The sequence below is a fragment of the Mytilus galloprovincialis genome, chromosome 14 (genome assembly GCF_965363235.1).
Source record: "Mytilus galloprovincialis chromosome 14, xbMytGall1.hap1.1, whole genome shotgun sequence".
Classification (NCBI taxonomy): domain Eukaryota; kingdom Metazoa; phylum Mollusca; class Bivalvia; order Mytilida; family Mytilidae; genus Mytilus; species Mytilus galloprovincialis.
In genome coordinates this window covers 51,863,907-51,891,084 of record NC_134851.1, presented here as the reverse complement: position 1 = coordinate 51,891,084, position 27,178 = coordinate 51,863,907, and the positions used below count along the sequence as shown (strand labels likewise).

The window sequence follows — 27,178 nt, the reverse complement described above, 5'->3', positions numbered from 1 at the left end:
AACACAAGGTTTATGACCATAAAAGGAAGGTTGGGTTTGATTTTGGGAGTTTCGGTCCCAACAGGTTTTTAGGAATAAGGGGCCCAAAGGGTCCAAAATTGAACTTTGTTTGATTTCATCAAAAATTGAATAATTGGGGTTCTTTGATATGCCGGATCTAACTGTGTATGTAGATTCTTAATTTTTGGTCCCGTTTTCCAATTGGTCTACATTAAGGTCCAAAGGGTCCAAAATTAAACTTAGTTTGATTTTAACAAAAATTGAATCCTTGGGGTTCTTTGATATGCTGAATTTAAAAATGTACTTAGATTTTTGATTATTGGCCCAGTTTTCAAGTTGGTCCAAATCGGGGTCCAAAATTAAACTTTGTTTGATTTCATCAAAAATTGAATAATTGGGGTTTTTTGATATGCCAAATCTAACTGTGTATGTAAATTCTTAATTTTTAGTCCCGTTTTCAAATTGGTCTACGTTAAATACCAAAGGGTCCAAAATTAAACTAAGTTTGATTTTAATAAAAATTGAATTCTTTGGCTTTTTTGATATGCTGAATTTAATCAGGTACTTAGATTTTTGATTATGGGCCCAGTTTTCAAGTTGGTTCAAATCAGGATCCAAAATTATTATATTAAGTATTGTGCAATAGCAAGAAATTTTCAATTGCACAGTATTCAGCAATAGCAAGAAATCTTCAATTGCACAGTATTGTGCAATAGCAAGAAATTTTCAATTGCACAGTATTGTGCAATAGCAAGAAATCTTCAATTGCACAGTATTGTGCAATAGCAAATATTTTCAATTGCACAGTATTGCGCAATAGCAAGAAATATCTAATTGCACAATATTGTGCAATAGCAAGAAATATCTAATTGCACAATATTGTGCAATAGCAAGAAATTTTCAATTGATTGGAGTTATCTTTCTTTGTCCAGAATAGTAGTTGAATCAACTTAAATCATTGTTTTATACAATACACAATGTATATTCACTTTTACTACCAACTGATAAATTAAAACAATCTTTACCATTCAGTGATAACAAGCACTTTTTGTTACATTTTAATATTTTATGATGTATTTAAATGAGTAGTTATTGTTGCAAACTCCATTAGAAATTTGAATTGAGATCAGTTTTGAAAAAAGGCGAGGGGGGATGTGAAAAAAAAATGGTGGGAAGGGGGGGGGTTAAATTTTTCTCATTTCAGATTTCATAAATAAAAAGAAAATTTCTTCAAACATTTTTTTGAGAGGATTAATATTCAACAGCATAGTGATTGCTCAAAGACAAAAAAATTATTTTAAGTTCATTAGACCACATTCATTCTGTGTCAGAAACCTATGCTGTTTCAACTATTTAATCACAATCCAAATTTAGAGCTGAATCCAGCTTGAATGTTGTGTCCATACTTGCCCCAACCGTTCAGGGTTCAACCTCTGCGGTCGTATAAAGCTGCGCCCTGCGGAGCATCTGGTTTAATTTTGTCACAAACTATAAATATTGAAGTTTTAAAACAATACAGATTGTGGTGAATATTTATGTATTGCAGTGCCCTGGAGAAAATTATTGTGACTGGTTACAAGGCCCTGAATTTAATATATTTCTTCACAGTAGGAAAGGATGAAGTTAAAGCATGGACAATGCATGTGAGTATAGTGTAAATTGCTAACAAAAATCACTTAAAAAATACTACTGCTAATATGTACTGATTATTAGGTTGTCTGCATGTTGATATTGTAAAATATCAGCTGTGAGACATAATATAAAGCTTTTTGTTGAGTGAGTGCAGCAAAAAACGAGATTAAAAAGCCTTCATATTGTGTTGAGCAGCTGATATTTTACAAGATCAAATTGCAGATAACTCGATAATTGATTTATTGGGCTGTAATTGCATCTTTTGGGATTGTTTACTTTGTTTCATTAGTAACTGGAAGATGACTTTAAACTTATCAACGTCGGTTCAAACATTATGACGTCCAGGTCAAAGTTGTTAAGGGTCAACGTATTTGACGTCTCAAAGCCTTGATAGGCAATTTTATTAAGATTTGAACAGAGTGATATAGACAGTGGGATAACCGATAACATTTAAGGGGTCACCAATCACAATGACTAAAATTAGTTTAGCTCGTTTAATTATACCCCATGCAACGAAGTTGCGGAGGGTATAATGTTTTTGACCCGTCCGTCCGTCAGTCCGTCCGTCAGTCCTGTTTCTTGTCATCACAACTCCTCTCAAACCACACAACAGAATTTCACGAAACCTTTTCAGATAATAAGGACATACTATGTAGTTGTGCATATCGACGGGAAATTGCGATTCAATTTTTTTTCTAGGAGTTACGCCCCTTTGAACTTATTTACTTTAATGTACTACTGCAACAGTTTGTCATCGCAACTCCTCTCAAACCACACAACAGAATTTCATGAAACTTTGTAGATAATAAGGACATACTATGTAGATGTGCATATCGACAGGAAATTACGTTTTATTTTTCTTTTCTAGGAGTTATGCCCTTTGAACTTATTTGCTTCAATGTACTTCTGCAACAGTTTGTCATCTCAACTCCTCTGAAAACACACAACAGAATTTCATGAAATTTTGTAGATAATAAGGACATACTATGTATATTGACAGGAAATTATTATTCAATATTTTTTCTTATACAATTTTTTTTTCTTATACTTATTTAATTTCTCCAATGACAATGTGGGGACGTGGGGTATGTGAGCGTGCTCACTAAGGTTCTTTAATTTTCATAAAATTTTGAAAAATTATTTACTTACTCCCTTTAATAAAAAAAAAAATTAAAAAATATAAAACCACACATTTTATTGAAAAATTTTGGTCGTATATAGCAGTTTGAGAAACACTTTTTTCTTATTTCGAACATTGAGAAGCTTAATTTTTCCATAATGATTGAACATGATCGATTAAAATATTCATCTGATTTTACAGAGTTATCTCCCTGTAGTGTTATGTACCACCTTAAACTTAAATATTTCATCTATCACATTATAAAATGAGAAGTTGTGTGATAACTCTCCCCCATAGACTAAATGACTTAGAAGTTAACTACTACAAGTCACCACCTTCAACAATGAGCTAAACCGAAACCCCATAGTCCACTGTGAAAGGACCCAAAATGACTAATGTTAAACAATTCTAAAGAAGAAAACTACACACTTGATTATGGAAATGGATTTATCAGGCATGCAGATATAGCTTAAAAAGATCACATGAACATACAAAGGATGTTATATTGGGACTTTATAAATCTTTTCAATTTTCCATTTTTCTCTCAGGTGGGAACCAAATCTCCACAGGCTGCTGGAAGAATACATACTGACTTTGAAAGAGGTTTTATTATGGCAGAAGTGATGGGATTCAATGATTTCAAAGAGCATGGATCAGAAGCGGAATGCAAGGTAACAAATACTAACTGTTGTGATAAAGAAAAGTTGAGCAGTTGTAATTTATGATAAGATCAGTATGTTAGGCCACATTTAAAAGAATGTCTGTCTCCCCTCCCCCGGGTCTACCCTTTGTAAACAGACCAGGAAGGCAGGTTTTTTTTGGGCGGGGGCATTAAGTTTTCACTTCGTTTGTCTGTCCCAAGTTGGTTTCTGTTCTCTTACTTTAGTTTGCATTAACATAGACCAAATGTTATGAATCTTATACAAAATGATTATTACCTCAAAACACTGATCAAATTCGAATTTTGGTGGTGTCACTTTAACCCTTCTAGAGTTATGACCCTCTACTCAATTTTTGGTTTTTCTTTTCAAATGTTATGAAACTTCTACAAATGCTTATTACCATAAAACTTAGATCAAGTTTAAGTTGGTTACGTTTGTTATTCTTGAGTTTTATCCCTTTATAATGTTATATGCAAGCTGGGGCATCATCTGTGTCCCATGGACAGAGTACTCTCAATGTATTTTCCAATTTTTGGAAGTTATGACTTATATTTTGTTATCAAAGATAGAAACTGAAAAATGCAAAAAAAGATCAACAAGACAAGATCTTGAAATAGATTAACATATAATAAATTGTTAGACAACTCTTAATTTCAGTTAATTCCCTTTAATGACAATATTTACCTTTTTTTTTGCGTTTTATCTATTATCTTGAAAACTAAAATATATAAAAAGACACATTGAATCAACATGGCAAGATCTACAAATTGGTCAAATGGCTGAAATTGTCAATCAGCTCCTATTTAGAGCTTTATTTCTATAATGACGATTTTACCAATAATTTTGCCCAATGTCTAGTCAAGGTGATGAAACACCCACTAGTAGTACAAATGATTTATGTTTTTGTATGGTAACCGGATGTGGCCATTTCCCCTTTTCGTGTTTTTCACGTTTTTTCCTCTTACTTTTCAAACGCGAAATCGGAAAATCGAGAAAATCGGGAAATCGAGAAAGCAAAAAACATGAAATCGAAAAATTCATTTTGTGTTTTTCGCGTTTTTGCATTCTTGATTTCTCAATTTCCAGATTTCTCAATTTCACTTTCTCAATTTCTCGATTTCCTGATTTGGCGTTTGCAAGGTGAAAAGGGAAAACACGAAAACGTGAAAAGGCGAAATGGACGCATCTGTCCACCATATTTTTGCCTGTTAACTTGAAAACTAGAAAAAAAATAGATGGACACTTATATAAAAAAAAAAAGATCAACAAGTTAAGATTTATGTTTGCAGAAATTGTCAGTGAACTCATACTTTGACCTATAATGGTTTACATCTACAAATTGTGACTTGGATGGAGAGTTATCTCATTGGCGCTCATACCACATCTTCTTATATCTTTCTAGGAATTTTTTAGCCTTAAATAACAATTTTTATTTTACCCTTTTAAGTGTTTTTTGCAAAGATATAGTAAATCTGTAAATAGATTTTTTTCTTCAGAAAGATGAGTTCAAAAATAAAGAGATTTTTGTCATGATTTTTGTACCAGTCTGCTATGTTTGCAGGCCTGGGGTAATGGTAATTTGTAATTGTAATGCATTGTAATATTACATTTTTTGGATGTAATGCAAAGTAATTTGTAATGCACATTTTCTGCATTACAATTACATGTAATGTAATGATTACTTTAGTTAAAAATTGATGTAATGCCTCCATTACAGTACATTACTTTTCATTACAAATTGGTAAAATAGATAAAATTGAAGAATATTGTATAATAAAAATAAAATATTAACAAAAACAAAAGAAAGTATGGAATAAAACTTTTGTCACAGTTGATTACTGTATTAAATAAATTACATCAATCTTTAAAACACACATTAATTATAAGGTAAGAAACATAAAATGGTTAAAAAATAGCAAGTCTTTGATCTTGGTTTCTGATATTTGTTTAATATGATATGGGAATATTTTGGTGTTTGGTGGTCTATGAAAAATCTTATAAAAGAATTATCAAACAAAACTATATAGATCAATGAAAAAAATATGAAGATGAAAATTTCATAATTCTATACACACCTTACATGTATTTCAATGAAATATTGAATATATATCAAACAACATTTTTAAACCAAGCTGTGGTTTGAGTCCTGCCTGTGTTGTTATTTCACCTAATTAATATCACAATGTTTTTATTGCAATCAAATCTTCTTAACTTATGTTTGTCCTCACAGAACCCTAGGCATTTCACAAGATAATCCTTTAATGACACATTTATTATATCCCTTTGAAATCCTTAATGATGTCTTAATGATTAAGTGATCAATGTTAGAAACAAAATTATAAGATAATTTATTTATTTTTTACCACCACCTAAGAAACTTAAAAGTGACTTTTTCAGTTTCATGCCTCCTACAATCAAAGGGTATAGACACAGGTAAGGTGCAGTACATGATGTTGACATCTACTTGTCTGAGCCATGTGAAGAAATTTCAATCAATGCACTGGAATAATGGAAGTCAAATTCAGTGTGCCTTTCTTCTTTGGCTAATACAGCTATCAAGTATTTAGCCATTTCCCACACATAAGCTCCTGTAGAAAGGCTTTTAAGTATTGCCGGAAAGGTGTACAGAACTGATCGCTGTTCTCATAATGGCATCACATTTAAACCACTTATGATGATAAAGTGCAATGGACATATTAATTAACCAGTATTTGAAGTCTATGTCCCTTACACTGTATACATACATTGTATGTACATATACCTCTGTTTTTGAAATGCTTTTTGTTTTTATATTGAAAAAGTAATGTGTAATGTAATGCATTACACAGGCAAAGTAATTGTAATGTAATGCATTACATGTGAGAAATAGTGTAATTGTAATTGTAATTGTAATGGAAGAATCACAAAGTAATTGTAATGTAATACATTACATTGCAATGTAATGGCCCCAGGCCTGTATGTTTGAGAGTGCCAATTGTTGAAGATGCATTTTTTTTTGGTGGAAAACTATCGGGGATAAATGAATTTTAAATATGTCAAGAAATAACAAAAATTACAAAATATATTAACTGAAGTGTTAGAGATGTCACTTCCATAAATTTTGGGCTGCTATGCAATGTTTTTCTTCTTAGCTTGAGAAACAAATATTGTCAATTGCATGCTTTTCCTTAGTGACAATAAACATTTTTGACATAAATAATGAAAAAACTACTCTAGCGAAGAGTATATGTATTTTTTATGTTTTAGGCTAATGGCAAGTACAGACAGAAAGGACGTGATTATATTGTAGAAGATGGGGACATTATCTTGTTTAAATTCAATGCTGGAGCAGGATTAAAGGACAAAAAGAAATAAATTTATTCACAAACAGAAATAATTTTATTCATACATAGAAATAAATTATTGACATTCTAGTTTTGATTCATAATTCATTTTGTTGGGTGAGATTATGCTAATCTTATCCAGATAATATAAATACAAAGTTGTCATGAAATGAATGGCTAGCTTGGATGACCCCAATATCTGGCTGGCAATTAAAGAATGTAGAATTCATTTTCCTGTTGACTGCCTGAAGTAAACTGGCAATGGTTTTTGTTGAGCTTTCTACTTTTGTTGCAGAAAGCTCGACATAGGAATAGTGATCCGGCTGTGGCGGCAGCGGCGCTAGCTAACTTCTTAAAAGCTTTATATTTGAGAAGGTAGAAGACCTGTATGCTTCATACTTTATTTATAGATGCTCCACATTACGAAGTTTCCGTCTGTCACATGTCCATTGTCCTTGACCTCATTTTCATGTTTCAGTGACCACTAAAAAGTTAAGATTTTTTGTAATATTAATTTCTCTCTTATTATGAGTAAGAGGATAATTATCTTTGGTATATGCCTACCTTGCAAGGTCCTCATACCATCAGGCAGTTTTCACTTGACCTTGACCTCATTCCATGGATCAGTGAACAAGGTTAAGAATGGTAGTCAAGTCCATATCTCAGATACTATAAGCAATAGGTCTCCTATATTTGGTGTATGGAAGGACTGTAAGATTTACATGTCCAACTGGCAGGTGTCGTCTGATCTTGACCTAATTTTCATAGTTCAGTGGTTATAGTCAAGTTTTTGCGTTTTGGTCTTTTTATGCCTCCACCGTAGTTGAGGGGGCATTAAGTTTTACCCTAATCAGTCTGTACGTCCGTTCTCTAACTTAAGTATGCCACAACCAAGTGTTATGACACTTATACACAATGCTTATTACTACAATATACAGATCAAGTTTGAATTTTGGTGCTGTCATTTTTGGAAAATGACGCAGTCATTGTTCCATAACTGCCGACCTGAACTTCATTACATTTCTCTGCCTACCGCGCTTGGTTTCGTATTTCCTATTTTCCATACAAACTGGAATCTGCTTGTGTTATCATTGTGCATCATTGTGTAGTATTAAATCAGCCAGGACCCAGTTTACACTGGTTTTTGCTTGTATTCCACTACACTCGAACAAAGTGTTGTAGTTTGACGGGAACCAGTTTTAGAATTTGTAAACTACAAAACGTAATCGGTTATTGTTCATTCCGTTTTGGTGTTTCATACCGACTTATATGGTTTGAATAAGCTTAAGACCCTTCAAACATTAATGTGATAGGTATATTAAAGATTGTTTTACAAAAGGATTGAACTGTTTTACTTTCAAAGTCGTACTATAGGGATATCTGTCATATACGGATTTCCACTCTCACCGGTTAATTTCTTCTTTTACACGTGCTTTGGAAACTTCCTGTTTTAAAATTGTTTTTGAGTGAATTAAACTTATTTTAACAATCATGAAGCGTTCCAGAATCATTTTAAAGCAGTTTCTTCTTCTCTATGATGATGGAAAATAGGTTTTCTCAAGAAAATACCGCAAACGATCGCAGAGGAATTGAAACGTACAAGTCAAGTCGGCACCTGGTTAAATTGGCATCTAGTCAAATCGGCACCTATTCGACGTCAATTCGGCATCCAATAATATTTGTTATAATATTTTCTATTCAACTAATTAATTACTGTTACCAAGTACATAGTGAATATGTTGTTGTGTATTTTGGTAAACCACGAAACGAAAGTGAATATGTAGTGTATAAAGGTAAACAACGAAGCCCTTACCAAAGCTGTTGTTTTAACAATTAGACAATTTGTGTAATTGTAAAAACAAGTCAATTATTAAAATAAAATGGAAAACTATGAGTCCCTTTCAATAAATCAAACTTTCATGCCAAATAATTAGCAAATTTAAGGTGTTTGTTTTTCAGTAAAGTTTAAACAGCATTAAACCAACAATCCTGTAAAATGCTCAACTGGTTAAAATAATGCAGAAAAATACACAATATCTCATGTATTAGTCCAAATAATTATGACGTCTGGCAAGGCTATTTTATTATTTTTCTGGGACGCCTTCCTACGACGTTCTTAGGAAGGCGTCCCAGAAAAAAAATTAATATAGCCTTGCGGTCATAGGAAGGTGTTCCAGAATAAAATTAAAAAAGCCTTGCCAGACGTAATAATTATTTGGACTACTCATATATATATATATCATTAAAAATACACCAAAAAAGTCATTAGTTGAGAAAAATAAATATATACAAAATGTACATGAACACCCAAAAATGTGAAAGTTAGTATTTAACTCTTTTTGCTTTAATACTGAAAAAAATTCTGGCAACCCCTTTCTTATTTTTACCCTATTGCTTAAAATACTGTTAAAAGTATATATTTAACATGGGTGACGAATTGACTATATCAGGTGTCGATTTTAACCAGGTGCTGATTTGTCCAGGTGCCAATTTAACTAGGTGCCAGTTCGACTAGAATTCTTTGACAAATGTTTGAAACTATCTGAGTTTCATTAGACCTTTGATAGCAGTAACAAAAAGATTATTTACTTAATATTTTGTGGGAGAAGGGGGTTCAGACTGTGTGGTATCAGGTCTGTTTGTGCCCAATACATTTTCGCACCCTACACGTTCGCACATTCACACTCCACTCATTCGCGCCCAATTTTAATTCAAATTCAAGTTGAATAATTGGAAAATCATGGTTGTTGTTTTAAATTGCTTTGGTGTAAATACTGAATGTATTTATAGCTTGGTATGAGTAAAACATTGAAGATTTTAAAGGAAAAAACACAAAAGATAATTGTTTTTAACAGCTTGATCTGAAACAACGAAACAATAAAACATAGAAACCAAAATATAGCAATCCACTAATATAACCAAAACATGATAAAATTTATTCAACACGCAGAAACAAACATAGTCAGAATCTCACTTCATTTTGAAACAAGTCAATGAAACAAGTTATAGCAATACACTAACCAAAACATGATTAAGAGTTATTCAACACAAAATAAAACGTTGACAAAATACCACTTTATTTAGAAAGGATTATTATTATTTTTAGCAATACCTTATCCAAAACATGATAAAGATTTATTCAACACAACAAAAAAAAATGCTGTCTCACTTTATTTTGAGACAATGACAACAATTATACTTATAAGAAAACACTTGCTTACAGAGTTATTAAACACAAAACCAATTAAGATTGGGTGCGAACATGTAGGGTGTGAAAGTGAAAGGGGTGAAAATGAGTGGGCGCAAACGTGAATGGAAGCGAACGGACCCAGATTCAGACTATGTACCAGTGAGAAATATACAAGCCTTTCTACGGTATTTATTTGTACAATTCAGCTAGTCTTGACCTATTCATTTGTCTTAAAAAACCAGCCAGTTGTCACCTTCACTTCACACACACACACATATACGAATATCAATTATATGCTCACGATACATGTTGCATTGTTAAACTAATTACGGTATGTGAAAATCAAGACTTGCATAAAAACTATCCCAATATTAGAGACAGTGGCGTCATTTTTCTTCAGAGCTTTCAGCTCTTTGATTATCGTTCAAGAGTTATGCCCTTTACAAATATGGAAAAATTGCTGAAAATTTAAAAAAGTATCAATCAAGTATTTTTTTTTTAAATTGGAGTTATCTTCCTTTGTCCATGATTATAGTTGAATCAACTACATTTGTACAATCAATGCTTTTTTTTAAATCTCCTTTGAAAATTGGAGTTATCTTTCTTTGTCCAAATTGGTAGTTGAACCAACTAAAACCAATGCTTTATACAATGCAATATTCAATTTTACTACCAACTGGCAATCTTTACCATTCAGAACTGACAAGCACTTTATACCATTTTAGGTTTAGGCCCCTTCACAAATGGAAAAATTGCTGAATTTTTTCGTTTCTGTTCTCTTAATTTATGTTTGTCTAAACTACATTTAAGTTCAAATTTTGGCAGCTTCACTTTTACAGTTATTGAGTTAAGTATAAGTAATAGGTCAACTATATTTGGAGTATTGAATGATTGTAAGGTGTACATGTATTTATTGTTTTGGTTGGACCACAAAAGGACGGTTGGGATTGATTTTGGGAGTTTTGGTTCCAACAGTTTATGAATTAAGGGCCAAAAAAGGGCCCAAATAAGCATTATATTTGGTTTTTGCACCATAACTTTAGTATAAGTAAATAGAAATCTATGAAATTTAAACACAAGGTTCATGACCACTAAAGGAAGGTTGGGTTTGATTTTGGGAGTTTTGGTCCCAACAATTTAGTGATAAGGGCCCCAAAGGGTCCAAAATTGAACTTAGTTTGATTTTAACAAAAATAGAATCCTTGGGGTTCTTTGATATGCTGAATTTAAAAATGTACTTAGATTTTTAATTATTGGCCTAGTTTTCAAGTTGGTCCAAATGGGGGTCCAAAATTAAACTTTGTTTGATTTCATCAAAAATTGAATAAATGGGTTCTTTGATATGCCAAATCTAACTGTGTATGTAGATTCTTAATTTTTGGTCCAGTTTTCAAATTGGTCTACATTAAGGTCCAAAGGGTCCAAAATTAAACTAAGTTTGATTTTAACAAAAATTAAATTCTTGGGCTTATTTGATATGCTTTATCTAAACATGTACTTTGATTTTTGATTATGGGCCCAGTTTTCAAGTTGGTCCAAATCAGGATTCCATATCAAGTATTGTGCAATAGCAAGAAATTTTCAATTGCACAGTATTGCACAATAGCAAGAAATATCTAATTGCACAATATTGTGCAATAGCAATTAATTTTCAATTGGAGTTATCTTTCTTTGTATAGAATAGTAGTTGATGATATATGTTGGAAATTTGCCAGACATGACTATGATGTCATTTTCTATTTTTATTTGCCAATAACTTTATGTAAATAACTTCATTGGAAATTTGCCAATATAAAATGTTGCTGATGAAGCTTTTTTCCTTATCTTATCTAAAATGTTTTTAGATAATGTCTGTTGGACATTTGCCAGACATGACTATGATGTCATTTTCTATTTTTATTTGCCAATAACTTTATGTAAATAACTTCATTGGAAATTTGCCAATATAAAATGTTGCTGATGAAGTTTTTTTTATTGTTTTATACAATAAACAATGTATATTCACTTTAACTACCAACCAATCTTTACCATTCAGTGATAACAAGAACTTTATTTTACATTTTAATATTTTATGATGTATTTAAAAGAGTAGTTATTGTTGCAAACTCCATTAGAAATTTGAATTGATATCAGTTTTGGAAAAAGGGAAACGGGGATGTGAAAAAAAAGGGGGGGGGTAAATATTTCTCATTTCAGATTTCATAGATAAAAAGAAAATTTCTTCAAACATTTTTTTGAGAGGATTAATATTCAACAGCATAGTGAATTCCTCAAAGGCAAAAAAAAATTTTTAAGTTCATTAGACCACATTCATTCTGTGTCAGAAACCTATGCTGTGTCAACTATTTAATTTTAGATTTAAATAAGTTTGAAGAAGAAATCTTTAATTGATTTGTAAAATCTTGACATTTGTTTTGTGTAAAAAAAACCCATGTAATGTCAAAAATTTGATTACAATCCAAATTCAGAGCTGTATCACGCTTGAATGTTTTGTCCATACTTGCCCCAACTGTTCAGGGTTCGACCTCTGCGGTCGTATAAAGCTGCGCCCTGCGGAGAACCTGTTTGAATTTACAAACCTAATACTTTGTTCTTTAGTCGTAAGTTCTGTCTAATTGACCTATGAGTAACTATGTGGCAACATAATACAGAGGCAATTATTATATAAAATAGATTGCTAAAAGCGAAAAATCTTAAAGTCATATGAAACGAGTGACTGGTGGAAAATAATGGTTATCCAATTCTTGAACCAATGCATGTATATATCATAAAATTTGTCTTCTATGGATGATTTTATCACTTTTTAGGCAAATATATGGTATAATAGTCATTTTTAGCTCACCTTGCCCAAAGGGCCACGTGAGCTTTTCCCATCACTTTGCGTCCGGCGTCGTCGTCGTCATCCGTCGTACTTTAACTTTTACAAAAATCTTCTCCTCTGAAACTACTGGGCCAAATTAAACCAAACTTGGCCACAATCATCATTGGGGTATCTAGTTTAAAAAATGTGTCCGTTGACTATGCTAACCAACCAAGATGGCCGCCATGGCTAAAAATAGAGCATAGGGGTAAAATGCAGTTTTTGGCTTATAACTCAAAAACCAAAGCATTAAGAGCAAATCTGACATGTGTTAAATTGTTTATCAGGTCAAGATCTATCTGCCCTGAAATTTTCAGATGAATCGGACAACCCGTTGTTGGGTTGCTGCCCCTAAATTGGTAATTTTAAGGAAATTTTACTGTTTTGGGTTATTATCTTGAATATTATTATAGATAGAGATAAACTGAAAACAGCAATAATGTTCAGCAAAGTAAGATTTACAAATAAGTCAACATGACCGAAATGGTCAGTTGAGCCCTTTAGGAGTTATTGCCCTTTATAGTCAAATTTTAACCATATTTCGTAAATCTTAGTAATCTTTTACAAAAATCTTCTCCTCTGAAACTACTGTGCCAAATTAATCCAAACTTGGCCACAATCATCTTTGGGGAATTAAGTTTAACAAATGTGTCCGATGACCCGGCCATCAAACCAAGATGGCCGCCATGGCTAAAAATAGAACATAGGGGTAAAATACAGTTTTTGGCTTATAACTCAAAAACAAAAGCATTTAGAGCAAATCTGACATGGAAAAAATTGTTTATCAGGTCAAGATCTATCTGCCCTGAAATTTTCAGATGAATCGGACAACCCGTTGTTGGGTTGCTGCCCTTAAATTGGTAATTTTAAGGAAATTTTACTGTTTTGGGTTATTATCTTGAATATTATTATAAGATAAATTTTAAACAGCAATAATGTACAGCAAAGTAAGATTTACAAATAAGTCAACATGACTGAAATGGTCAATTGACCCCCTAAGGAGTTATTGTCCTTTATTGTCAATTTTTAACAATTTTCATAAAATTTGTAAATTTTTACTAACATTTTCCACTGAAACTACTGGGCCAAGTTCATTATAGATAGAGATAACTGTAAGCAGCAAGAATGTTCAGTAAAGTAAGACATACAAACACATCACCATCACCAAAACACAATTTTGTCATGAATCCATCTGCTTCTTTTGTTTAACATGTTTAATATTCACATAGACCAAGGTGAGCGACACAGGCTCTTTAGAGCCTCTAGTTTTTATACGACCGCAAAATTTGAAAAATTTTTCGTCGTATATTGCTATCACGTTGGCGTCGTCGTCGTCGTCGTCCGAATACTTTTAGTTTTCGCTCTCTAACTTTAGTAAAAGTGAATGGAAATCTATGAAATTTTAACACAAGGTTTATGACCACAAAAATAAGGTTGGTATTGATTTTGGGAGTTTTGGTCCCAACATTTTAGGAATTAGGGGCCAAAAAGGGCCCAAATAAGCATTTTCTTGGTTTTCGCACTATAACTTTAGTTTAAGTTAATAGAAATCTATGAAATTTTGACACAAGGTTTATGACCACAAAAGAACGGTTGGGATTGATTTTGGGAGTTTTGGTTCCAACAGTTTAGGAATTAGGGGCCAAAAAAGGGCCCAAATAAGCATTATTCTTGGTTTTCGCACAATAACTTTAGTTTAAGTAAATAGAAATCAATGAAATTTAAACACAATGTTAATGACTACAAAAGGAAGGTTGGTATTGATTTTGGGAGTTTAGGTCTCAACAGTTTAGGAATTAGGGGCCAAAAAGGGACCCAAATAAGCATTTTTCTTGGTTTTCGCACCATAACGTTAGTATAAGTAAATAGAAATCTATGAAATTTAAACACAAGGTTTATGACCATAAAAGGAAGGTTGGGATTGATTTTGGATGTTTTGGTCCGAACAGTTTAGGAATTAGGGGCCAAAAAGGGCCCAAATATGCATTTTTCTTGGTTTTCGCACAATAACTTTAGAATAAGTCATAGGCGGATCCAGGGGGTGCCCGGGCCCCCTTTCGTGGGAAAATTTTGGTTGATTATATAGGGAATCACTGAAGCATGACCGGAGCGGGCCCCCCCCTTAGGTCAGTCAGCGCCCCCCCCCCCTTTTATGAAAAGTTCTGGATCCGCCACTGTAAGTTAACAGAAATATATGAAATTTTAACATAAGGTCTTTGACCACAAAAGGAAGGTTGGGATTGATTTTGGGAGTTTTAGTCCCAACAGTTTAGGAATTAGGGGCCAAAACAGGTCCCAAATAAGCATTTTTTCTTGGTTTTTGCACAATAACTTTAGTATAAGTTAATAGAAATCTATGAAATTTTAACACAAGGTTTATGACCACAAAAGGAAGGTTTGGATTGATTTTGGGAGTTTTGGTCCCAACGAATTAGGGGCCAAAAGGGTCCAAAATAAATTTTTGTTTGATTTCATCAAAAAATGAATTATTGTGATTCTTTGATATGCCAATTCTAACCGTTTATTCAGATTCTTAATTTTTATACGACCGCAAAAATTGAAAACTTTTTGCTCGTATATTGGTATCACGTTGGAGTTGTCGTATACGTTGTTGTCGTCGTCGTCATCGGAAGACATTTGGTTTTCGCACTATAACTTTATTATAAGTGAATAGAAATCTATGAAATTTTAACACAAGGTTTATGACCACAAAAGGAAGGTTGAGATTGATTTTGGGAGTTTTGGTCCCAACAGTTTAGGAATAAAGGGCCAAAAAGGGCTCAAATAAGCATTTTCTTGGTTTTCGCACTATAACTTTAGTTTAAGTAAATAGAAATCTATGAAATTTTGACACAAGGTTTATGACCACAAAAGGAAAGTTGGAATTGATTTTGGGAGTTTTGGTTCCAACAGTTTCGGAATTAGGGGCCAAAAAAGGGCCCAAATAAGCATAATTCTTGGTTTTCGCAAAATAACTTTAGTATAAGTAAATAGAAATTAATGAAATTTAAACACAAGGTTTATGACCACAAAAGGAAGGTTGGGATTGATTTTGGGAGTTGAGGTCCTAACAGTTTAGGAATTAGGGGCCAAAAAGGGGCCCAAATAAGCATTTTTCTTGGTTTTTGCACCATAACTTTAGTAAATAGAAATCTGTGAGATTTAAACACAAGGTTTATGACCATTAAAGGAAGGTTGGGATTGATTTTGGGAGTTTTGGTCCCAACAGTTAAGGAATAGGTGCCCAAAGGGTCCAAAATTAAACTTTGTTTGAATTCATCAAAAATTGAATAATTGGGGTTCTTTGATATGCCGAATCTAACTGTGTATGTAGATTCTTAATTTTTGGTCCCGTTTTCAAATTGGTCTACATTAAAGTCCAAAGGGTCCAAAATTAAACTTAGTTTGATTTTAAGAAAAATTGAATCCTTGGGGTTCTTTGATATGCTGAATCTAAAAATGTACTTAGATTTTTGATTATTGGCCCAGTTTTCAAGTTGGTCCAAATCGGGTCCATAAACTTTGTTTGATTTCATCAAAAATTGAATAATTGGGGTTCTTTGATATGCACTGTATTGTGCAATAGCAAGAAATTTTCAATTGCACAGTTTTGTGCAATAGCAAGTATTTTCAATTGCACAGTATTGCGCAATAGCAAGAAATATCTAATTGCACAATATTGCACAATAACAAGAAATTTTCAATTGGAGTTATCTTTCTTTGTCCAGAATAGTAGTTGAATCAACTTAAATCATTGTTTTATACAATATACAATGTTTATTCTCTTTTACTACCAACTGATAAATTAAAATAATCTTTACCATTCAGTGATAACAAACACTTTTTTTACATTTTAATATTTTATGATGTATTTAAATGAGTAGTTATTTTTGCAAACTCAATTAGAAATTTGAATTGAGATCAGTGTTAGAATAAGGGAAAGGGGGATGTGAAAAAAAAATTGGCGGGAGGTCAATTTTTCTCATTTCAGATTTCATAAATAAAAAGAAAACTTCTTCAAACATTTTTTTGAGAGGATTAATATTCAACAGCATAGTGAATTGATCAAAGGCAAAAAAAAAATTACGTTCATTAGACCACATTCATTCTGTGACAGAAACCTATGCTGTGTCAACTATTTAATCACAATCCAAATTTAGAGCTGAATCCAGCTTGAATATTGTGTCCATACTTGCCCCAACCGTTCAGGGTTCAACCTCTGCAGTCGTATAAAGCTGTGCCCTGTTTTCAAATTGGTCTACATTAAGGTCCAAAGGGTCCAAAATTAAACTTCGCTTGATTTTAACAAAAATTGAATTCTTGGAGTTCTTTGATATACTGAATCTAAACATGTACTTAGATTTTTAGCTCACGTGGCCCGAAGGGCCAAAGTGAGCTTATGCCATCACTTGGCGTCCGTCGTTGTCCGTCGTCTGTCGTCGTCTGTCGTCGTAAACTATTTCAAGAATCTTCTCCTCTGAAACTACTAAGCCAAATACTTCCAAACTTTAACTGAATGTTCCTTAGGGTATCTAGTTTATAAATTGTATCCGAAGTTTTGATCTATCAACAAACATGGTCGCCATTGCTAAAAATAGAACATAGGGGTCAAATGCAGTTTTTGGCTTATAACTCAAAAACCGAAGCATTTAGAGCAAATCTGACATGGGGGTAAAATTGATTATCAGGTCAAGATCTATCTGCCCTGAAATTTTCAGATGAATCGGACAACCCGTTGTTGGGTTGCTGCCCCTGAATTGAAAATTTTAAGGAAATTTTGCTGTTTTTGGTTATTATCATGAATATTATTATAGGTAGAGATAAACTGTAAACAGCAAAAATGTTCAGCAAAGTAAGACCTAAAAATAAGTCAACATTACTGAAATGGTCAGTTGACCCCTTTAGGAGTTATTGCCCTTTATAGTCAATTTTTAACCATTTTTCATAAATCTTAGTTATCTCTTACAAAAATCTTCTCCTCTGAAACTACTGGGCCAAATTGAACTAAACTTGGCCACAACCATCATTGGGGTATTTAGTTTGAAAATTGTGTTCGGTGACCTGGCCAACCAACCAAAATGGCCGCCATGGCTAAAAATAGAACATAGGGGTAAAATGCAGTTTTTGGCTTATAACTCAAAAACTAAAGCATTTAGAGCAAATCTGACAATGGGTTAAATTGTTTATCGGGTCAAGATCTATCTGCACTGAAATTTTCAGATGAATTGGACAACCCATTGTTGGGTTGCTGCCCCTGAATTGGTAATTTTAAGGAAATTTTGCTGTTTTGGTTATTATCTTGAATATTATTATAGATAGAGATAAACTGTAAACAGCAATAATGTTCAGCAAAGTTAGATTTACAAATAAGTCAACATGACCGAAATGGTCAGTTGACCCCTTTAAGAGTTATTGCCCTTTATAGTCAATTTTTAACCATTTTTCGTAAATCTTAGTAATCTTTTACAAAAATCTTCTCCTCTGAAACTACTGGCCAAATTAATCCAAACTTTGCCACAATCATCTTTTGGGTATCTAGTTTAAAAAATGTGTCGGGTGACCCGGCCATCCAAACAAGATGGCTGCCACGGCTAAAAGTAGAACATAGGGGTAAAATGTCAAAAAACAAAGCATTAAGATCAAATCTGACTGTGGTTGAATTGTTTATCAGGTCAAAATCTATCTGCCCTGAAATATTCAGATGGATCGGACGACACGTTGCTAGGTTGCTGCCCCTGAATTGGTAATTTTAAGGAAATTTTACAGTTTTTAGCTCACCTTTCCTAAAAGGAAATGTGAGCTTTTCTCATCACTTGGCGTCCGTCGTCGTCTGTCGTCGTTAACAATTTTTCAAACATCTTCTCCTCTGAAGCTACTGAATGGATTTGGATGAAACTTAGCATGATTGTTCCTTAGATTATCCTGCACAAAGTTTGTGCTTCGATTTTTGATCTGTCAAAAAACATGGCCGCCGTTACTTAAAATAGAACATAGGGGTCAAATGCAGTTTTTGGCTTATATATCAAAAACTAAAGCATTTAAAGCAAATACGACAGAGGTGAAAATGTTCATTAGGTCAAGATCTATCAGCCCTTAAATTTTCAGATGAATCAAAGAACCCATTGTTGGGTTGCTGCCACTTAATTGGTAATTTTAAGGAAATTTTTGGTCATTATCTTGAATATTATTATAGATAAAGATAAACTGTAAACAGCAAAAATGATCAGCAAAGTAAGATCTACAAATAAGTTAATATGACCAAAATTGTCAATTGACCCCTTAAGGGGTTATTGTCCTTTAATGACAATTTTTCACAATTTGTTCATCATATTTGCTAACTTTAAAAAATCTTCTCCTCTAAAACTACTCAACCAAATTCAACCAAACTTCATTTGAATGATCAGTAGGGTGTATAAAATAAAGTTTGTGTTTTATTTTCTATTTCGTCAAAAAAACATGGCCGAAGGCATTGTTTACCAGGTGAGCGATTCAGGCTCTTGAGAGCCTCTTGTTGATTATGGGCCCAGTTTTCAAGTTGGTCCAAATCTGGGTCCAAAATTATTAGGGCTCCGCCTTTAGGCGGTTCGCCCTATAGTGATCAGTCTGTCTGTCCGTCCGTCCGTCCGTCCGTAACACTTTATCTTTGTGTCCGCTCCATATCTAGAGAACCATTATGATTTCATACTTTATACTTTACATGTTTATTAACCAACACCAGAGGGTGTGTCATGATGTATGTACAACTTCCTAGGTCAAAGGTCAAAAACTTTGGTTTCAGTTGACAACCCTGTGTCCTGTGGTGAAGATCGTGTCCGCTCCATATCTAGATAACCGTTATGATTTTATACTTAATACTTAACATGTTTATTAACCAACACGGTTACCAGAGGGTGTGTCATGATGTATGTACAACTTCCTAGGTCAAAGGTCAAGGTCAAAAACTTTGGTTTCAGTTGACAACCGCGTGTCCTGTGGTGAAGATCGTGTCCGCTCCATATCTAGATAACCGTTATGATTTCAAAGTTTATACTTGACATCCATTTTAACCACCACCAGAGGGCGTGTCATGATGTATGTACAACTTCCTAGGTCAAAAAAAACTTTGGTTTCAGTTGACAACCCCGTGTCCTGTGGTGAAGATCGTGTCCGCTCTATATCTTGAGAACCGTTATGATTTCAAATATACACCAGAGGGTGTGTCATGATGTATGTACAACTTCCTAGGTCAAAAGTCTGTCTGTTCACATCATGCAGTCATATCACTATTATACTATGAAAGTAAGTTGAGAATATTTATCAGTTTTAACTTAAAATCTTAGAATAAAATCACACATTAGACTATGTAATAACTTCAAATAATGCTTCATATCAGATTATCCATACAACTTATTTACCCCACGTTATTGATAGCGGGGCCCACAGAGATGGCTCCCATCTCAATGGTATCTAGTTATATTAAGTATTGTGCAATAGCAAGAAATTTTCAATTGCACAGTATTCCCCAATAGCAAGAAATCTTCAATTGCACAGTATTGTGCAATAGCAAGAAATTTTCAACTGCACAGTATTGCGCAATAGCAAGAAATCTTCAATTGCACAGTATTGTGCAATAGCAAGAAATCTTCAATTGCACAGTATTGTGCAATAGCAAGAAATCTTCAATTGCACAGTATTGCACAATAGCAAGAAATATCTAATTACACAATATTGCCCAATAGCAAGAAGTTTTCAATTGCACAGTTTTGCGCAATAGCAAGAAATATTCAATTGCACAGTATTGTCCCGTTTTCAAATTGGTCTACATTAAGGTCCAAAGGGTCAAAAATTAAACTTTGTTTGATTTCAACAAATATTGAATACATGGGGTTCTTCAATCTGCTGAATCTAACCATGTATTTAGATTTCTTATATTGGGGCCCGGTTATCAAATTGGTCCACATTGAGGTCTAAAGGGTCTAAAATTGAACATTATTTGATTTCATCAAAAATTAAATTTTTGTGGTTCTGTGATATGCTGAATCTAATCATGTATTTAGATTTTGGATATTAGACCATAATAGGTAAATGTCCAATTTAAAATTTTTAAGTTTTTAAGTTTAAGTTCTTAGACCACATTCATTCTGTGTCAGAAACCTATGTTGTGTCAACTATTTAATCACAATCCAAATTCAGAGCTGTATCAAGCTTAAATGTTGTGTCCATACTTGCCCCAACTGTTCAAGGTTCGACCTCTGTGGTTGTATAAAGCTGCGCCCTGCGGAGCATCTGGTTGATTATGGGCCCAGTTTTCAAGTTGGTCCAAATCGTGGTCCAAAATTAAACTTTGTTTGATTTCAACAAAAATTGAATATATGGGATTTTTCAATATGCTGAATCTTAACCATGTATTTAGATTTTTTATATTGGGGCCCGGTTATCAAATTGGTCCACATTGAGGTCTAACGGGTCTAAAATGAACATTATTTGATTTCATCAAAAATTGAATTCTTGGGGTTCTGTGATATGCTGAATCTAACCATGTATTCAGATTTTGGATATTGGACCATAATAGGTAAATGTCCAATTTAAAATTTTTAAGTTTTTCAGTTTAAGTTCTTAGACCTCATTCATTCTGTGTCAGAAACCTATGTTGTGTCAACTATTTAATCAAAATCCAAATTCAGAGCTGTATCAAGCTTAAATGTTGAGTTCATACATGCCCCAACTGTTCAGGGTTTGACCTCTGCGGTCGTATAAAGCTGCGCCCTGCGGAGCATCTGGTTGATTATGGACCCAGTTTTCAAGTTGGTCCAAATTGGGGTCCAAAATTAAACTTTGTTTGATTTCAACAAAAAATGAATATATGGGGTTCTTCAATATGCTGAATCTAACCATGTATTTAAATTTTTTATATTGGGGCCAGGTTATCAAATTGGTCCACATTGAGGTCTAACGGGTCTAAAATTGAACATTATTTGATTTCATCAAAAATTGAATTCTTGAGGTTCTATGATATGCTGAATCTAACCATGTATTTAGATTTTGGATATTGGACCATTTTAAATAGGTAAATGTCCAATTTAAAATTTTTAAGTTTTTAAGTTTAAGTTCTTAGACCACATTCATTCTGTGTCAGAAACCTATGTTGTGTCAACTATTTAATCACAATCCAAATTCAGAGCTGTATCAAGCTTAAATGTTGTGTCCATACTTGCCCCAACTGTTCAGGGTTCGACCTCTGTGGTTGTATAAAGCTGTGTCTTGCCGAGCATCTGGTTGATTATGGGCCCAGTTTTCAAGTTGGTCCAAATTGGGTCCAAAATTAAACTTTGTTTAATTTCAACAAAAATTGAATATATGGGGTTTTCAATATGCTGAATCTAACCATGTATTTAGATTTTTTATATTGGGGCCCGGTTATCAAATTGGTCCACATTGAGGTCTAAAGGGTCTAAAATTGAACATTATTTGATTTCATCAGAAATTGAATTCTTGGGGTTCTATGATATGCTGAATGTAACCATGTATTTAGATTTTGGATATTGGACCATAATAGGTAAATGTCCAATTTAAATTTTTAAGTTTTTATACGACCGCAAAAATTTTAATTTTTTGGTCGTATATTGCTATCACGTTGGCGTCGTCGTCGTCGTCCGAATACTTTTAGTTTTCGCACTCTAACTTTAGTAAAAGTGAATAGAAATCAATGAAATTTTAACACAAGGTTTATGACCACAAAAGAAAAGTTGGGATTGATTTTGGGAGTTTTGGTCCTAATATTTTAGGAATTAGGGGCCAAAAAGGGCCCAAATAAGCATTTTCTTGGTTTTCGCACTATAACTTTAGTTTAAGTGAATAGAAATCTATGAAATTTTGACACAAGGTTTATGACCACAAAAGGAAGGTTGTGATTGATTTTGGGAGTTTTGGTTCCAACAGTTTAGGAATTAAGGGCCAAAAAAGGGCCCAAATAAGCATTATTCTTGGTTTTCGCATAATAACTTTAGTATAAGTAAATAGAAATCAATGAAATTTTAACACAAGGTTTATGACCACAAAAGGAAGGTTGGGATTGATTTTTGGAGTTGAGGTCACAACAGTTTATGAATTAGGGGCCAAAAAGGGGCCCAAATAAGCATTGTTTTTGGTTTTTGCACCATAACTTTAGTATAAGTAAATAGAAATATATGAAATTTAAACATAAGGTTTATGACCATAAAAGGAAGGTTGGGTTTGATTTTGGGAGTTTTGGTCCTAACAGTTTAGGAATAAGGAGCCCAAAGGGTCCAAAATTGAACTTTGTGTGATTTCATCAAAAATTGAATAATTGGGGTTCTTTGATATGCCGAATCTAACTATGTATGTAGATTCTTAATTTTTGGTCCCGTTTTCAAATTGGTTTACATTAAGGTCCAAAGGGTCCAAAATTAAACTTAGTTTGATTTTAACAAAAATTGAATCCTTGGGGTTCTTTGATAAGCTGAATTTAAAAATGTACTTAGATTTTTAATTATTGGCCTAGTTTTCAAGTTGGTCCAAATGGAGGTCCAAAATTAAACTTTGTTTGATTTCATCAAAAATTGAATAAATGGGTTCTTTGATATGCCAAATCTAACTGTGTATGTAGATTCTTAATTTTTGGTCCAGTTTTCAAATTGGTCTACATTAAGGTCCAAAGGGTCCAAAATGAAACTAAGTTTGATTTTAACAAGAATTAAATTCTTGGGCTTATTTGATATGCTTTATCTAAATATGTACTTTGATTTTTGATTATGGGCCCAGTTTTCAAGTTGGTCCAAATCAGGATACATATCAAGTATTGTGCAATAGCAAGAAATTTTCAATTGCACAGTATTGCACAATGGCAAGAAATATCTAATTGCACAATATTGTGCAATAGCAATTAATTTTCAATTGGAGTTATCTTTCTTTGTATAGAATAGTAGTTGATAATATATGTTGGAAATTTGCCAGACATGACTATGATGTCATTTTCTATTTTTATTTGCCAATAACTTTATGTAAATAACTTCATTGGAAATTTGCCAATATAAAATGTTGCTGATGAAGCTTTTTCCTTATCTTATCTAAAATGTTTTTAGATAATGTATGTTGGACATTTGCCAGACATGACTATGATGTCATTTTCTATTTTTATTTGCCAATAACTTTATGTAAATAACTTCATTGGAAATTTGCCAATATAAAATGTTGCTGATGAAGTTTTTTTTATTGTTTTATACAATAAACAAAGTATATTCACTTTTACTACCAACCAATCTTTACCATTCAGTGATAACAAGCACTTTATTTTACATTTTAATATTTTATGATGTATTTAAAAGAGTAGTTATTGTTGCAAACTCCATTAGAAATTTGAATTGATATCAGTTTTGGAAAAAGGGAAACGGGGATGTGAAAAAAAGGGGGGGGGTAAATTTTTCTCATTTCAGATTTCATAAATAAAAAGAAAATTTCTTCAAACATTTTTTTGAGAGGATTAATATTCAACAGCATAGTGAATTGCTCAAAGGCAACAAAAAACTTTTAAGTTCATTAGACCACATTCATTCTGTGTCAGAAACCTATGCTGTGTCAACTATTTAATTTTAGATTTAAAAAGTTTGAAGAAGAAATCTTTAATTGATTTGTAAAATCTTGACATTTGTTTTGTGTAAAAAAAACCCATGTAATGTCAAAAATTTGATCACAATCCAAATTCAGAGCTGTATCACGCTTGAATGTTTTGTCCATACTTGCCCCAACTGTTCAGGGTTCGACCTCTGCGGTCGTATAAAGCTGCGCCCTGCGGAGCACCTGGTTAATTTCAAGTTCTTAGACCACATTCATTCTGTGTCAGAAACCTATGTTGTGTCAACTATTTAATCACAATACAAATTCAGAGCTGTATCAAGCTTAAATGTTGTGTCCATACTTGCCCCAACTGTTCAGGGTTCGACCTCTGCGGTCGCATAAAGCTGCGCCCTGTGGAGCATCTGGTTGATTATGGGCCCAGTTTTCAAGTTGGTCCAAATCGGGGTCCAAAATTAAACTTTGTTTGATTTCAACAACAAGAGTGCACACGCTGAAATGTCTTGCCTTCTATACTAATCATTGATATTATGTTGATAGTCCTAAGTATAAAGCTAAGCTTTATTACAACTGTCACATAAACTTAACATTGACCAAGATAACTAAACAAAGATCAATGAACCTTGAAAATGAGGTCAAGGTCAGATGAACCATGCCAGGCAGACAACTACAGCTAACAATGCTTCTATTCAACATATATAATTGACCCATTAGGATTACTGATAGTTTAAGAAAAATAGACCAAAACACAAAAACTTAACACTTTGCAATGAACCGTGAAAATGAGGTCACGGTCAAATAAAACCTGCGCGACTGACATAAAGATCATAAAATATTTCCATACACCAAATATAGTTGACCTATGGCATATAGTATTAGATGAAAAGACCAAAACTCAAAAACTTAACTTTGACCACTGAACCATGAAAATGAGGTCAAGGTCACATGACATCTGCCCGCTAGACATGTATAGCTTACAATCATTCCATACAACAAATATAGTAGACCTATTGCATATAATATGAGAAAAACAGACCAAAACACAAAAATTTAACTATAACCACTGAACCATGAAAATGAGGTCAAGGTCAGATGACATCTGCCAGTTGGACATGTACACCTTACAGTCCTTCCATAGACTGAATATGCTAGCCCTATTGCTTATAGTATCTGAGATATGGACTTGACCACCAAAACTTAACCTTGTTCACTGATCCATGAAATGAGGTCGAGGTCAAGTGAAAACTGTCTGACAGACATGAGGACCTTGCAAGGTACGCACATATCAAATATAGTTATCCTATTACTTATAATAAGAGAGAATTCAACATTACAAAAAATTTGAACTTTTTTTTCAAGTAGTCACTGAACCATGAAAATGAGGTCAAGGTTATTGGACATGTGACTGACGGAAACTTCGTAATATGAAGCATCTATATACAAAGTATGAAGCATCCAGGTCTTCCACCTTCTGAAATATAAAGCTTTTAAGAAGTGAGCTAACACCGCCGCCGCCGCCGCCGGATCACTATCCCTATGTCGAGCTTTCTGCAACAAAAGTTGCAGGCTCGACAAAAATTGAATATATGGGGTTCTTCAATATGCTGAATCTAACAATGTATTTAGATTTTTTATATTGGGGCCCGGTTATCACATTTGTCCATATTGAGGTCTAAAGGGTCTAAAATTGAACATTATTTGGTTTCATCACAAATTGAATTCTTGTGGTTCTATGATATGCTGAATCTAACCATGTATTTAGATTTTGGATATTAGACCATAATAGGTAAATGTCAAATTTAAAATTTTTAAGTTTTACAGTTTAAGTTCTTAGACCACATTCATTCTGTGTCAGAAACCTATGTTGTGTCAACTATTTAATCACAATCCAAATTCAGAGCTGTATCAAGCTTAAATGTTGTGTCCATACTTGCCCCAACTGTTCAGGGTTCGACCTCTGCGGTCGTATAAAGCTGCACCCTGCGGAGCATCTAGTTGATTATAGGCCCAGTTTTCAAGTTGGTCCAAATCGGGGTCCAAAATTAAACTTTGTTTGATTTCAACAAAAATTGAATATATGGGGTTCTTCAATATGCTAAATTTAACCATGTATTTAGATTTTTTATATTGGGGCCGGGTTATCAAATTGGTCCACATTGAGGTCTAACGGGTCAAAAATTGAACATTATTTAATTTCATCAAAAATTGAATTCTTGGGGTTCTATGATATGCTGAATCTAACCATGTATTTAGATTTTGGATATTAGACCATAATAGGTAAATGTCCAATTTAAAATTTTTAAGTTTTTCAGTTTAAGTTCTTAGACCACATTCATTCTGTGTCAGAAACCTATGTTGTGTCAACTATTTAATCACAATCCAAATTCAGAGCTGTATCAAGCTTAAATGTTGTGTCCATACTTGCCCCAACTGTTCAGGGTTCGACCTCTGCGGTCGTATAAAGCTGCGCCCTGTGGAGCATCTGGTTGATTATGGGCCCAGTTTTCAAGTTGGTCAAAATTGGGGTCCAACATTAAACTTTGTTTGATTTCAACAAAAATTGAATATATGGGGTTCTTCAATATGCTGAATCTAACCATGTATTTAGATTTTTTATATTGGGACCCGGTTATCAAATTGGTCCACATTGAGGTCTAAAGGGTCTAAAATTGAACATTATTTGATTTTATCAAAAATTGAATTCTTGGGTTCTATGATATGCTGAATCTAACCATGTATTTAGATTTTGGATATTGGACCATGATAGGTAAATGTCCAATTTAAAACTTTTAAGTTTTTCAGTTTAAGTTCTTAGACCAC

General features: G+C 33.2%; 1 protein-coding gene across 1 annotated transcript in view; it reads left to right on the top strand.

Annotated features, from left to right (window-relative positions):
• The window catches only part of LOC143059802 (obg-like ATPase 1), a 69,302-nt gene extending 62,475 nt beyond the window's left edge, over positions 1–6,827 (top strand). The window contains exons 10-12 of the mRNA XM_076233365.1: positions 1,547–1,643; positions 3,301–3,423; positions 6,661–6,827. Coding sequence (XP_076089480.1) covers positions 1,547–1,643; positions 3,301–3,423; positions 6,661–6,768 — 328 coding nt within the window. The 3' untranslated portion in view covers positions 6,769–6,827. The remainder of the gene's footprint in view (positions 1–1,546; positions 1,644–3,300; positions 3,424–6,660) is intronic.
• Positions 6,828–27,178: the final 20,351 nt, after the last annotated feature.